Raw genomic sequence first — 13,900 nt, 5'->3', positions numbered from 1 at the left:
CAAATGGTAGCAAATGGATTACATGGGCCTTTAATCCTTTCTGTCTACCCCCCAATGGGCAAAAATGTCTCCTGTCATATTGATGAGTTGGCTTTTGCTTTTTCTGAAGACTCTTGGGTGTCTAAAGGTCTATTTACTTTTTGACTACTTTGTGTGTGTGTCTGTACAATATCTGTCCAGTATCTGCATGTTCTCAACATGTAATATGATGACTTGACTGGTAGGGTGTTTTGATTTGCTAGTTTCCAATCTTTTTGCCTTCACCTTCTTTTTCTCTCTTTTCTCTGCCAGCCTCCTTCTGCAGAATGATCACTTTACCAGGTTCTTACAGATCACCTGCATCTGACACAGAGACAGCTCTTTGAATCAATTAAACTGTATGGCCTAATACTCACAAAAGGGAATTTTCAAAGCCCAACTTTAAAGCTTTTATATCAACCCAGCAAAAACATAATTTCCATTCTGATCCACTACCACAGACAAAATGAAATTTGGACAGCCTAATTTACCCCTTGCTTCAGTTGAACTGCATAAAATATCACCTAATACCTGTGTCCCTTTCTGCTCTGCAAGACTTTAGGACATTGGTTGGTAATAATCAGCTCTAATTTTCCCTGCTTTGCTGTAATGATGGGTTGTCCATACAAACCTTTCATTTCCAGGTTAGAGTTCTTGCTGCATGGAGTCACTTGTTGAAAATCATAGTAGTGTCTCCATCATTAATGATATAAAAATGGAACCCCAAGGTCAAATTGAATCCACTTTCAAAGAACTGTTATTTTGTATGCTTTATCCTGTGTTTCAGATGTTTCATTGATGTGACAAAAATCTCGATTGACTTGTGTAATAACTTTCCATGACAATCATGCTGAGTGCCTTTTCCACAAAGATAGCATTTTGATTGAGAGATTTTGATTCATGGGCATTTTCTTTAAGCTACAGATGGAACTGGATCACTGAGTTCAAAGTAACTAGAACGTCTCTGTCCTAGAAACAGAGTTTGCATTGGAGAAATTGCCTTGAGTGGTAGCATTACTCAGTGATAGGCTGCAACTCTGTAAAGAATATCCTTCTTATTCTTTCTGAGCTGAAATATCCAAAACAAAATACCACTAAAACTAAGTTGCTATTTTTATAAATGTTTTCTTGATGCAAAACCCAGTAGCCCATCAACCCACTTATTCTGATGTTGTAATTTTCAAAAGAGAAAATAAAAACCATGCATCTTTGTGGAAAAAAACTTGTGAATCAGAGAGTGAGTGGTTACACTGTCTATTGTGTATGTGATTGTTCAGTATATGTGTAGAGATAATAACATTTCGTTGACAGAGTGATGCTGAGACCTCTGGATATTTATCATATGGTCATCTTGATTTCACCAGAAATTATGGTTAATACTTTGAATGACATTTTTCAATTTTGAGCACTGCAAATCCATTTTCATTGCTGATCATTCACTTCATGAGACATTGAGTATTGCCCAGGTACCTGGCTGTGATGTGCTCAGCTAACTCATTGTACTGGGAACATTAATCCTCTCGCATGCCTCAGCTTTTGCTTTCTTTGTGTTTAACTTCTGAATTCCTCCTTTTAGGGCTATGTCAATGTAAATGAGATTAATGAGTCATGTGACAATTCCACGAATCTATCCCCTTCCACTCAGTTCCCTGCTGATGCTGATGCTGCTGTCACTGAGCCTGCCTTGGCTGTGCCGGTGAGCCAGCCCCAGAGTTCAGAGGTGTGTGGGCATGCATTTCTTTCATTCATTCATTCATTCACTGCTTTTTCTCATGTCAGAAATTAACCCACAGTTCACTGAAAATTAGCAAAATGAATGTCTGTGTTCCAAAGGGCCAGAAAAATGTTGAGTATATGAATTAGACCATATTGGAGTGGGGGGAAGGTACATTGTTCTACACTAAAAATGTTAGAAACCATGAAATGTGTGGTAATACTTTAGGGCTAGACATAAGTGCCAACAAATAAGGTCTATGTCTTAGCATTATAACCAAACCTAGTTTTCTTAGATTCAAACTCACCTTTCTCTGATGGGTTTTGTTGTCTGTTTTGCCTGGCAATATTGAATCATGCTTTAATTGTTATGCTTTCTTAAGCATAACACTTAATGTTAAGCACTCTTGGGAGTGGCCAGTGAAGTGAAAGGTAATTACCTTCTACTGATCGCATTCCCTGCTGGGTGGGATTTTAACAAGAGGCTAAATTGGAAGATTGTGCCTGTACACCATCAGTCTAAACAACCAGATTATGGATTTCATGTCCGCCTCCTTAGCCCTCTCATCTCATGCTGGTCTGTGTATACCTCTTCTTTCTCCTCTAAAGCCAAGGTCAGCTGTCTCTTCCGGATCTATGTTTCCTTCCACCCTTTCTCTCCATCCTGTCACTCAGCCTTCATCAGCCCCTTGGCCTGAAGTCATGGCTACATCTGTCGATTCTTTCCCTTTAAATGATACCCCTCCTCCTCTGCCAGCTAAGAAACACAGAAGGCAGCAGCAGCTGGAGCAACAGGTAACTTGAAAGGTGGACAGAGCTTGGGGATTTTACCTTAATAAAAGCATCATTGATACGGTATCTTTGTCTTTTCCAAAGCTGATTTTTTTTTTTTTTTTTTTGGAAAGGCAAGCTGCAGAGTAGTTTTCTTTCTTACCTCCTTCTTAGAGATATTTAGTGTGAGCTAAGGGTACTGGGGCTATTAAAGCTTTGATATGTTTCATCATGCTTTTCAGCTCCCATTCAACAAGATAGTGAGGCTTGTCTCACATCTTTCTCAATATGCCAACAAGTGTTTCCATAAAATGCATAGCGTAAAAAGTTGTGACAACACATTTTTATTATGTTATTGAAGCTGTAATAGTAGATGTCATTCCAGTGCTCTGTCCAGATTTGCTAAGCCCCTTACAACTCTCCATCCTTTTACTGACCCTGTAGAAAAGGATTTCTGTCCATCTGAGACTTGGTACCTTTGTAAAAGGCCTGTGTCTCCTGCTACTGTCATCTGCACTGATGTAAAACAGAACCTGTGAAAGAGTTGAGTCAAGTAACTGATGAACCTGGAGAATGAAAGCATTACTTGCCTTTCGTTTTAATGTGATGTTAACCTCATTAGCACCTTCATTCAGGACACACAACACCTTTGGTGGCAAAACAATCAGTTTTTGAGCCTTATGCCCAGTATTAACAGACCAATTTCAATACAGTATCTTACTTAGTTTATCGAATTCTGAAAAGTCAAAGCCTAGGAACTTATGCCATTTGGTCACAGTGATAACAAAAAGTATTCTGATGCTGCTCTCTAACTGAAATCAGTCACCCAATCATTGTTGAGGTTTTATGATGATGAGGGTTCTCTGGCCCCATGTATTCCAACTCTGCCACCTTCTGGCTGCAGAACCTCAGGCAAGCTTATGAAATATCTCTGTACCCCAGATTCCTCACTTAGGAAATACAGAAAGAATACCAACCTCAGAAGATTGCTAGAAGAGCCGAATGAGATCGTGAACGTGGAACATCAAACCTGGCCCATAGGAAGCTCTGAATAAATACTAGCTGCTAGGAATATATCGTTATAACATTAAAATGCAAACATTAACACCACTAGCATACATTAGCTTTTATGTATTTCAAAAGCCCGAGATTAGCACTAAAGTGACCTAAAGAAAGGATACTTTATTATGACGTCGTTTTACTATCCCAAGACATTTTGAGGAGTGTAGAGAGGTCAAGCAAAATTTGGATGTTTTAAGGTGGTAAAAATCTTGCCCTAGAAATCTGATTGGAAAGGAAGGAAGGGAGGGAGGGAGGGAGAGAGGGAGGAAGGAAAGAAGGAAGGAGTAGTCTATTGGAGCATTTAAATATGAGAGATTATTATGGGATCTCCTTGACCATGATGAGCTTTTAAAATAGAAGTACCAGACGGAAGCCATCTACATTGGTTTGGAGTATAATGTGATATGAAGGGTTACTATTTTACAACTGTCCTGGTACTGTCCATTCTCTTCATCCTCTCCCACTTCCTACTTCTCATCTCCCTCACTGGCGTCTGTGTCACCACACAGAACTCTCTAAACAGACACAGGGAGTAGGGAATCCCTGGCTTGCTTTGTCCATCTGCTGTTCCTCCATCCACCCAGTGGGACCATCACAGCAATGGTGTGATGCAGCAATTTGTAAACAGCACTATAGAAGTAAAAGGTGGATTCTCTTAAAGAAAATAAAAGTCATAGGGCAATAATAATAATAATTTCCCATGTCTCGTCACACCCAGAGTTAACTCTGATCTGTTAATGTGAAAGAAACTTCAAAATTCAACTTCAAAGCTCCTCTGCGAGCACCCTGCTTCTTCCCTGTGGCAATGATGTGTGTCAGTCAGTCAAGTTTTGCCGTTCTGCTTTGCATTTGCTTTTAAAGCACTTTAGAAGTCTGGAAGAAAGGAAAAAACAGCACAAAGAAGGTCTCTATCTGAGTGACACTTTGCCTCGAAAGAAAACCACACCTTCCGTCTCCCCACACTTCAGCAGTGCCACCATGGGGAGAGACAGCACCCCGAAGGTAGGACTCAGAAGAGCCAAGGCCTTCTCTTTCTGTAACATCTTGCTGTGGTTGCCAACAAAGGCCAAGTCTTTCAAATGCAAAAATAACTGAATACTATGTCGTTACATTTGCTTGTTGGGCAGATGTCATAACTAAATTGCTTCTTCTGTCCCATTCTGAGGGTATCCAGAATTGCACATTCTGGGCTAAAGAATGTATTTTCTGCAACCACCGTACACATGGTGGGTACTCTTCACTCATAGGACAGATGCCCTCTGGCTGTACCCATATTTAGAAGTAACCCAGAACATAGGCTCCGAGCTTCAGGAATAACAGTACTCAATAGTTAGCAGGCAGTGTCTGCAAGCATGGCACCAGGGTTAGCCCTTTATGTGAACCTAGCACCACTATGTAAATGCTTACTCGTCACCACCCTAGTAGTGGATAAACTCAAGAAGAACGGGGAGAAGAAGCTAAGTGACAACCCAAGATCCCTCAGCTGGAAACTGGAGGAGTCAGACTATGAACACTAGTGATCTGACACCTGTGCCCTCTGCGGGCATGTTCAGGGGGTTATTTAGAAAGAGAGAATGGAGTAGAGGGGAAGCTTTTAGTGGGATAGACCTTCAGCCCTTCTCATATTCATAATTAGAGTAACTGTATTGTAATCTATTTTACAAAATGGTGCTTTAAATGGACTTCATTCACACGGACTAGATTTACATAGATTTCTCTATTTAAAAAGATTAAGAGCTGTACATGGTGAGGACACCTGTGAAGGCTGAAGAGGGGCTCAGTATGAATTTGCCTATAGAGCAAGACCTTATCACAAACAGCAAATACCCAAGGAAATGTGCTAAAGCCAGTGGCTCTTACTGGGTTTCAGCGTAGCAGAGAGACTATACCATTTGGGCATGGACAGCTTGTCCCTGTGGTTTTGCATGGTGTGCATGCATCCCTGGCCGTGCACCTGCCCTCTGTACCTTATGCATGAGGAGCTTTCCGTCACTCTCACGAAACAGTGTCTTTCTCCACCCATGTTCTCTTTTGAAATTGTTGCTGGTGAAAGATGTGCTGTGATTCGGAGACCGCAGTAGAGTTTCTTGAGAGCAACAGTGGGTGGCTAGCCTTCACCTTTTGGCATCAAGAAGTGGGACTTAAGAGCAAACAGCTCTTCCCCCTGTACTTAGAGAGGAGCGTTCAAAACAGGAGTGTGACCATGTCCTTGGGTACCATTTGATGTTCAGTCTACTTTGCCTGAATTGCGCCCCCCTCCACTTCTCTCAGGCTCACCTGCCTTTGGGCCAGAGCAACAGCTGTGGCAGTGTGCTCCCCCACTCGTTGGCAACAATGACCAAGGACTCGGAATCACGGAGGATGCTCAGAGGTATGCACCCTTTAAATCACCTATCATGGTCTTCTTTTAAGCATGGGAATTCTCCAGGGAGAGGTGATGAGAACAAAGTTGAAGGTGCTAGGGGGAAGATCAACCATGTCCTAAATTTTACTATTAGTATGTTTGCCTTTGGGAGAGGACGTGTGTGACATCACCTTTGTAACACGGTAACACTTCTCTGTTTGCACATATGGCCAGTGCATTGTAAACACACCAGTTGTGCTTTACAAGTTCAGTCAAACTTCCACACTCGAAAGGCCTTGAGAGAATTACTAACCTTCCCATTTGAGAGAGAGAGAGAGAGAGAGAGAGAGAGAGAGAGAGAGAGAGAGAGAGAGAGAAGACAAGAAAAGAAAGAAAATCACTGAAATACTGAGAAATTTCCAGGGTACTTCACCGAATCACTAGGCTTGTCTGTGGCTGACACTGTTAAATGACCACATGGTTAATAGGCCCAGAAGAGAATTTCTTTGAGCCTTTTGGTTGTAAGCTTGAGACCTTCTGCTGTGTGTTTAGGTTTTAGGTGGATCTGGGTTCTTGGTGTATGTTCTTTAAAACAACATATTACATGTGAAATAGGGTTATCAAATAGTCTTTAAGGGAAAGTGAAAGTTACTACAGTATCATTCCAGAAGCAAGACTCTTAATGAAATGAAGTTGCTGTGTTAGTACAGTAGTTTACAACAATAACTCATATTAGCTTTAATTTTTTAGCAGATTTGTACTAGACACCAAGAATGCAAATGAATGGCATATTATTTAACTTTGAAATACTTTGAGTCTAGAGGGAAAGGATGGAGACACATAACAGGTGATTTTAATAAAATGTCAAATGTAATGGTGGAGGTCTATTGAAGATATAAAGGAAAAATCTGTCAGGTTTTGACCATCAAATGCATTCATGAATTAATGGATTAAAATTTTTCCCTTTATGCAAATTAAAATTGAACTCTAATTGGTGGGCTTCTCTACTGATGGTATTAGGGTATAATCACTGTGTGTGTGTGTGTGTGTGTGTGTGTGTGTGTACATATATACACACACATACTACATATACATTACTGGGATGAGGTTTCAGGTTAGCATTAAATGTGATTTAATGAGTTAATGGAGCAAACATTAATATTTTTTCTCGGTAGTAAATATTGTATTTCAGGAGGCTGAGGCAGGAGGATCACAAGTTTTAAGTCAACCTGAGCTACATAGTGAGTGAGACCTTGTCTCAAAAGAAAGGACTTAATAAAGCTGGGCAAAGTGGCATATGCCTGTAATCTCCTTTCTTGGAAGTGGTAAAACGGAGGCAGAAAGTTTCAGGAATTCAAGGCTAGCCTGAGCTAGGTAGCAAAAAAAAAAGAGTTAAGGTAGGCTATAGTGTTTATTTGAGGTTTATATTTGTAATATTTAAATAAAACATGTTTGATAGACTTCTGTTTTACTTATAATTTCTTAGGAATATAAAATACTTCTTAGTATTCACAATAAGGATGGAAATCTATTTTGGCTCTCATGTCTGTTAACTTGAAGGTCAAATCTATTCCCTATTGAACTATTTTTCTGTAACTATGTTTCCCTTAAAATGTTTATTCCACACTAGTGGAAGGCATCCAAACTTGGAGTGGCCATGCAGCTGAGACTTTTCTGCGTATTCATGAACTTTTTATCCTGCATATGCATGAGCTATTAGTGTTACTGAGCTTTAGGAAAAGGTAGAGCCCCGAGGAAAGGGAATCTGCATCAGAAATAACTATTCCTAGTACTGTAGTTGGTTTTGGTTTTTTTGTTTTGTTTTGTTTTGTTTTTCCTACTCTTACCTCTTTGCTCTTTGGGGACCCACCACCTAGCTCCCAAATGAACACACAGAGACTTATAATTGCTTGTAAATGCCCTGCCTTAGCTTGGCTTGTTTCTTGCTAGCTTTTCTTATTTTAAATTATCCCATCTATCTTTTGCCTCAGGGCTTTTACCTTTTTCTGTTTCTCTATATCTTTTCTTTCCTTCTTATTCTGTGTCTAGCTGTATGACTGGGTAGCTGGCCTCTGCCATCCTCCTCTCCTCCTTTTTTGACCCTCCTTTTCTTTTTCTCCTTATATTTATTCTCTGCCTGGCAGTTCTGCCTATCCTTTCTCCTGTACAGCTGTTGATGGTTCCGCCCTTTATTGGACCAGTCAGGTGTTTTAGGCAGGCAAAGTAGCACAGCTTCACAGAATTAAACAAATGCATCATAAAAGAATGCAACACATCTTTGCATCATTAAACACATTTTCCATAGCAAAAACAAATGTAACACATCTTAAATTAATATTCCACAACACAGTACCAAAAACATTTTTTTTTTTAAATTGGAGAGCATGGAAAGCTGGATCTACTAAATGACTAGATCCATGAAGTTGAGAATTGCTTGCAGCACCACGCAGCTGGGTTCTTGTGAGAAGATGAAGGTGGGGAATTTCTGGTCTACTTTTCAAATCTGCATTTCAAACCCTTGGATAATGGGGTAGTTTTGTAAAGAACCTAAACCAATCTCTGAAGTCATGTTATGGATATAGGCACTGCAAAGTCTACTGCCTTATCTCTCTTTGGTGCTCTTGTTCTCCTTTGCCGTAACTCCTGTGCACATGAGAAAACTGTAGCTTCAGGCTTTGCTGTACCTGCTAAAGTAACAACTTGCTTAGAGCTTCATGGGCCTCTGATTGACAGCTCTGAAGAACCATGACCAATGTGTTCTGTGAACTCAGCCCTGCTCCTCTCCCCAGAGGAGCAATAGCCAGGGATGAGATTTCTTCAAGCCACAGCAGATGGTAAAAATTGGCAGGAGTTTACACAAAGTCCATATGGGTGTCTCACAGAGACCAGGAGGGGTGAATCATGTATTTAGAATTGTTTCCACAGCACTTGTTGATGTCATTAAAATAGCAAATGTGATTAAAATTGCAGTCTGCAAAATTTATATCTACTACGTTTTCATTATGTCAAATTTAGTAGACTTCATCATTTAGTTTTTATGTACACAATTAACTAAAGTGCACTGTTTTTTTGCTGCTACTCGTAATGGATACATCAAGGATGATGGTGTAAGTATAAGCCTTCTTCAATCAGTACTGTTTTCATAGCACTGACAATGTGAGTCAAGAAACATTGAAAGGAACTGAGTTCAAAGGCAAGAACTGAGGACTCCTCAAGAAGTCGTTGCCTTTTTTTAAATGCAGCTTGCACCTTGTCAACTGTACTTTGTAAGCTTTAGAACGAATGAGATTTTTATCTTTTTTTTTTTTTTTTTTTTTTTTTTTTTTTTTTTGTTAAATGCAGGAAAGCCCAAGAAAGGTATGACAACCTCCTTGTATGGTGTTTTTGTTTCCAACAAACATGATGGAAATGTCATTGTCAAGTCATCTTTATGGCCTGCTCTGATTTTAGAGTCTACAATGGTAGATTTTTAGTCTGAATGTTCTTTTTATCCAATAGAGAGAAACAAAATGAAACAAAACAATTGATGTACATTTTTAAGGCATGCAATGCTCCTGGCAGTTGCTGTTCCTTCAAAGGCAGCTGCATGACTTTTGTGGGCTTTTATAACAAGTTCAGACCATGCAGGAGACACAAATATCATGACAGCAGTCATTAATAAGATCCATTGTAGCCCTACACTCATTGGAGGGGCTACTTAGAGAGAAGGGTGGGCATGGAATGTATCCAGGCTCAGTGCAAACTAGGATGTTTCTCTTTATAAGAGGCTAGGTGGAAGGATAGAAGGATTTGGGAATCTCTCCAATATTTGCTTCACTTAAGCTCATTTGGTAAGAAAGATTTTGCGGGGTGAAGCAAAGTGTAAACACCTGGCTTGAATAAGCTTGGTGAAGTTAGGTAGCAATGCATAGCATGAGAGAGAACTTGTTGAAAAGTATCATGGGCTGTGCATCCAATAATTGAATGGCATGTACATTTTGGTTGGTCTATTTATGTTTATGTGTATGGGTTTTTGCCTGCATGTATTCTTATCTACCACATATGTACCTGGTGCCCAGGGATTCTAGAAGAGAGCAAGCTCTCTCCTGGATCTGGAGTTACAGGAGGTTGTGAACAGCCATATGGGTTTTAGGAATGGAACGCAGGTCCTTTGGAGGAGCTGGCAGTGCTCTTACCCACTGAGACACCTCTCCAGCCTCCTGAATAGGACATTTTATCCTAAGTTCTTGAATACTATTTGCTACTGTCTGCTTGAGAAAAATAAAGGCTTTTATAAATATAATCTTGGAGTTTTATTATTATTATCATCACTATTTTCTGGTTGGTGGATATGTGTAAAGGTTTTTTTTTTTCTTTTGTAGAAAATCTTTTTTTTTTTTTTTCTAACTCTGCATGTACCATGAGCCTTTTTTTAAAAAAAAAATCTTCAGTTTTTCTTTCTAATCTTAGATTGGATGTGATTGTCATTCATATTCATACTTGTTATTACTAACAAAAAGCCAGAGAGTGCATGTTAGAGTAAATAGTTTTTCATCCCCTCATCAGCCTTTCTGACCTTATATCTCTCCTCTTTCTCTGCCTTTCCCTCCCCTCCTGACTGGTCCATTCTTCTGGCTGTGGACTGTCATTAGGAAGAATGAATCCCTCAGCAGGTGAGAAGTGCACACTTCCATCTTAAGCCTTGGTTGTAATCTTAAATCATCCCGATTTCCTAATTAAGACACACATAGTCATTAGAAATGTATCATATGTATTTGAAATAAGTTGGGAAAACTACATCTATTGTGTGGTTAATTCACAAGGAAACTTTGAGTACCAATAAGGCAGAATTTATTGAAACTGGCATTAAAAATAAAAATTAAAAAAAGACTGGTCTTTGCCCTCCAATCTAATGGCTTTCTTGGGCAAGGATGAGGGTAGAGTTACTGTTTTCTGGTACTTTCTGTGCCTAAGCCTAGGCATGAGGTCTTGCTTTGTAGACTTTAGAACTACCCCTTCACACACTACTTTCAAGAGCCTTTATTTCTATTTCTATTTATTTTTTTTTAGCTCTTTTCATTCCACTAAATGTTTTTCTTGCTATATAACAAAAAAGTAGCCACAAAACCAAATAGACTTGAGTCAAAAACCTCTCCAGTTTCCCTAGTTCTTTTCTCCATCCCCCAAAGTAAATGCATTCCTGCTTTATGCGATCGCTCAGATCGTTGGAGTTTATAGACAAAAGGTGAACTCATTCAGTGCCGGTTTTGTGATGTACGTCAGCAGGGTGTCTGCTGTGAGCCAGGTGGGTACCTGTGTCTCCCTCACAGCACCTCCAGAGTGGAAATGCTCAACCAGTTTAAGGCTGCTCCGCGGTGTTTCTTGGCTCAGCAGTTCCTGGGACTGCTGCTCTGTGCAGCTCTTCCAGGTCGCTTGTGCTCTGGTCTTTCCTCCATAGAACGTGTCCATGCCTTTGGATGGTCAGATCTGAGCCCAAATCCCCAAACTGGCTCACTCAAGTTCTAAGATTACAAGGAAGAGATCTATTATCTTATTATTGACTCATTTGTTACTTTTCTTAAAACGGGAAGAAAAATAATCTTGTTATTTATCCCAGGTTAAGCTGGAACTCACAATAACCTTACTGCTTGGCCTCTTGAGTGCTGATACATCAGACAGCCACGCAGTACCATGGCCATGCCCTTATTTATAATGGCTGGAGAACATTTTTAAAAATGTGTTTGGTAGAGAAAATCCATCTCAGGTTGATAGTTGTAACAGACAAATATTGCCAGTTGGCAATGTTGACTATCTCGATGAGATGAATATCCTGTTCATATAGGAAGTGAAAATCCTGCCTTGGAAATGGGTTCACTGTCCACAGGCTTTGATGTGTAAACTGCGGTAGAACTTTAGGTCCTTATTCTGCGTTTGGAATGACGGTGTGAGCCCCTTAGCGCAGAGCAAAACTCAGCAAATTCGGAGTTGGTCTTTGGAGCTGAGGTCCACAAGCCACAGGGCAGTTCTCATTGTTGCGTAACTGTTTCTTGTGCGCATGTCTGAAAACTTTGAGCTTTTTTTTGTTTCCTGCCTTTCTCACTGAAAGGTATAAACTAATTTTCTTAGTCTGGGATATTTCTGAAGAGAACAAGACAAAACCAAGAACTCTGAAAGATTGAGGAGACAAGCCATGGGTTGTTTGAGAAGTGCAAGCTCTCCTTTTTGCTGTCCACAGAATCTTCATTCCTGACTTTTCTTCACTGAAGAAAGCTCTTTGGGGGAGGGGAGAAGGAGGGGCCGGGACAGAAATCACAGCCAGGGATATAACTCTCATATGCTCTAAATTATGCACATGTCATTTAGAGATTTATTTTTCACATTAGCATGAGGACCCGTCTGTGGTGCAGTTGATACCAGTGTGAAGGCTTTCTAAGAAGCTTCGGCATTGTCTGAAAGTTATAAGGAAATAATTGCGGGTAGCCTTCTCAAATAATTTCTCTTGTCATTCTCCCTTCCTTTCCTAATGAAAATCTGGAAAAGGGACAATTAACAATTGCAAAAGTTCAAGTGTAAAAGGTAAATGTCCGAATAATGTTCCAAGTGAAACTTGGAACGCCTGGCTTTGTGGGAGCTGTGTGTGCTGATCACTGCTGTAAAGGGTGTTCTGCCTGATTCCACAGTGGCCTCTGTGCTTCACGTCTTCCCCTAGTTCCGTGATATGTGTCTGTAATTAATAATGGCAGATCGTTTGAGGAAATCTCATCGTCCTAGACATGCATCAGTCTGAACAGCACATTTTCACATAGCCCCTTAGAACCACACAAATACAAAAGACACAAAATAGCATGTTGCTCATAAATTTTATAGAGCTTTTAGATAGATGGTACTTTATTAAGGCATCATGGCGTGGGTGAGGCCCCTATTTTTAAACAAATGTAAACCAGCAGCTGTTGAAACTGTTTTGTTTTGTTTTGGTGGTGGTGGTGGTAATGCTGTTGTTGTTGTTGTTTATTTCCTTTAGGCAAATGTTCCCTCTTATTTAAAATCCTCATTGAAAGGTAGTTTCCAAGAAAAGATGCCATATTTAAGTGGTCTAGTAAACTCTTAATAGGACTTCTCTCAACTCCCTGGGTTAATGGGAAATGGATTTTTCTCTTATCAGAAAAAAAAAATGATAAACCATTTTTTGCTCCTGTCCCTGCTTCCTGGGTACATATGGTAGACAACTGAAAAGGAGACAGTGTGATAGTTAACACCCAGAGGTAGCTACAGCAAAAGCTCAAGTGAGCAATGACCTCATATGCCAGCTGTCAGAGTACAAGGGGAAAGAAAGTGCCTGTCATTTATGGTGCTTTTGATCCTTTTGACACCCACATTTTCAAATAGTTAACAGCAGTTAGCTCAGGGCTGACTATTAAAGTGGGGAAAGCAGAGTTAGCAACATAGCAAAGAGAAGGAACCTGTCTATAGGAAGGATTATTGACCCTGACTATTTTAAAAAGTAATCGGCATACAAGAGAAATTAGAGGAGGAGAAAGGGAGAACAAAAGACAGAGACTATGAAAGAGGCAGAGGCTGATTGCATCTGAAACAGACACCGTGAAATACACATTTCCCAACATCTACCCCTGCCTGGGTGATCCATTTGCTGTTTTGTGAATGTTCCTAAGATACGGATGGGGTTGCAGCAGCAGAACTGTGCCGTCATGCTGACATTATACTGGGCACTACAGTGCTTCACTGAAACACAGAAATTTCTAGAAGATTCAGAGCTTCTAACTGTGCTTCTGGCTTCGGGGGATTGTGCATGCATGTGTACATGTGTGTGCGTGCATGTGTGCATGTATGCATGCGAGAGAGAGAGTGTGTGTGTGTGTGTCTTTTAATGTCCTGATATATTACTCCTGGCTATGCTGAGTTGTAGGGATGAGATTTAAGAAGTGCCAAGTGATCTCACTGACAAATAAAATCCCTCACATGATCACTTCCTTCGAATTCTTGCTCACACTGGGC

General features: G+C 40.2%; 1 protein-coding gene across 8 annotated transcripts in view; it reads left to right on the top strand.

The window, feature by feature from the left end:
• The window catches only part of Phldb2 (pleckstrin homology like domain family B member 2), a 95,527-nt gene that overhangs the window by 70,054 nt on the left and 11,573 nt on the right, over positions 1–13,900 (top strand). For 2 of the 8 annotated variants that reach the window (XM_051191554.1, XM_051191551.1), the window contains 4 exons: positions 1,595–1,738; positions 4,426–4,566; positions 5,836–5,935; positions 10,540–10,560. In XM_051191554.1, the coding sequence (XP_051047511.1) occupies positions 1,595–1,738; positions 4,426–4,566; positions 5,836–5,935; positions 10,540–10,560 (406 nt within the window). The remainder of the gene's footprint in view (positions 1–1,594; positions 1,739–4,425; positions 4,567–5,835; positions 5,936–10,539; positions 10,561–13,900) is intronic. The other 6 variants (XM_051191556.1, XM_051191552.1, XM_051191553.1 and 3 more) reach the window with 5 other exon arrangements.

The sequence above is a fragment of the Phodopus roborovskii genome, unplaced genomic scaffold (genome assembly GCF_943737965.1).
Source record: "Phodopus roborovskii unplaced genomic scaffold, PHOROB, whole genome shotgun sequence".
NCBI lineage: Eukaryota > Metazoa > Chordata > Mammalia > Rodentia > Cricetidae > Phodopus > Phodopus roborovskii.
The sequence above is the reverse complement of the archived record's forward strand: the minus strand, read 5'-3'. Positions and strand labels throughout refer to the sequence as shown.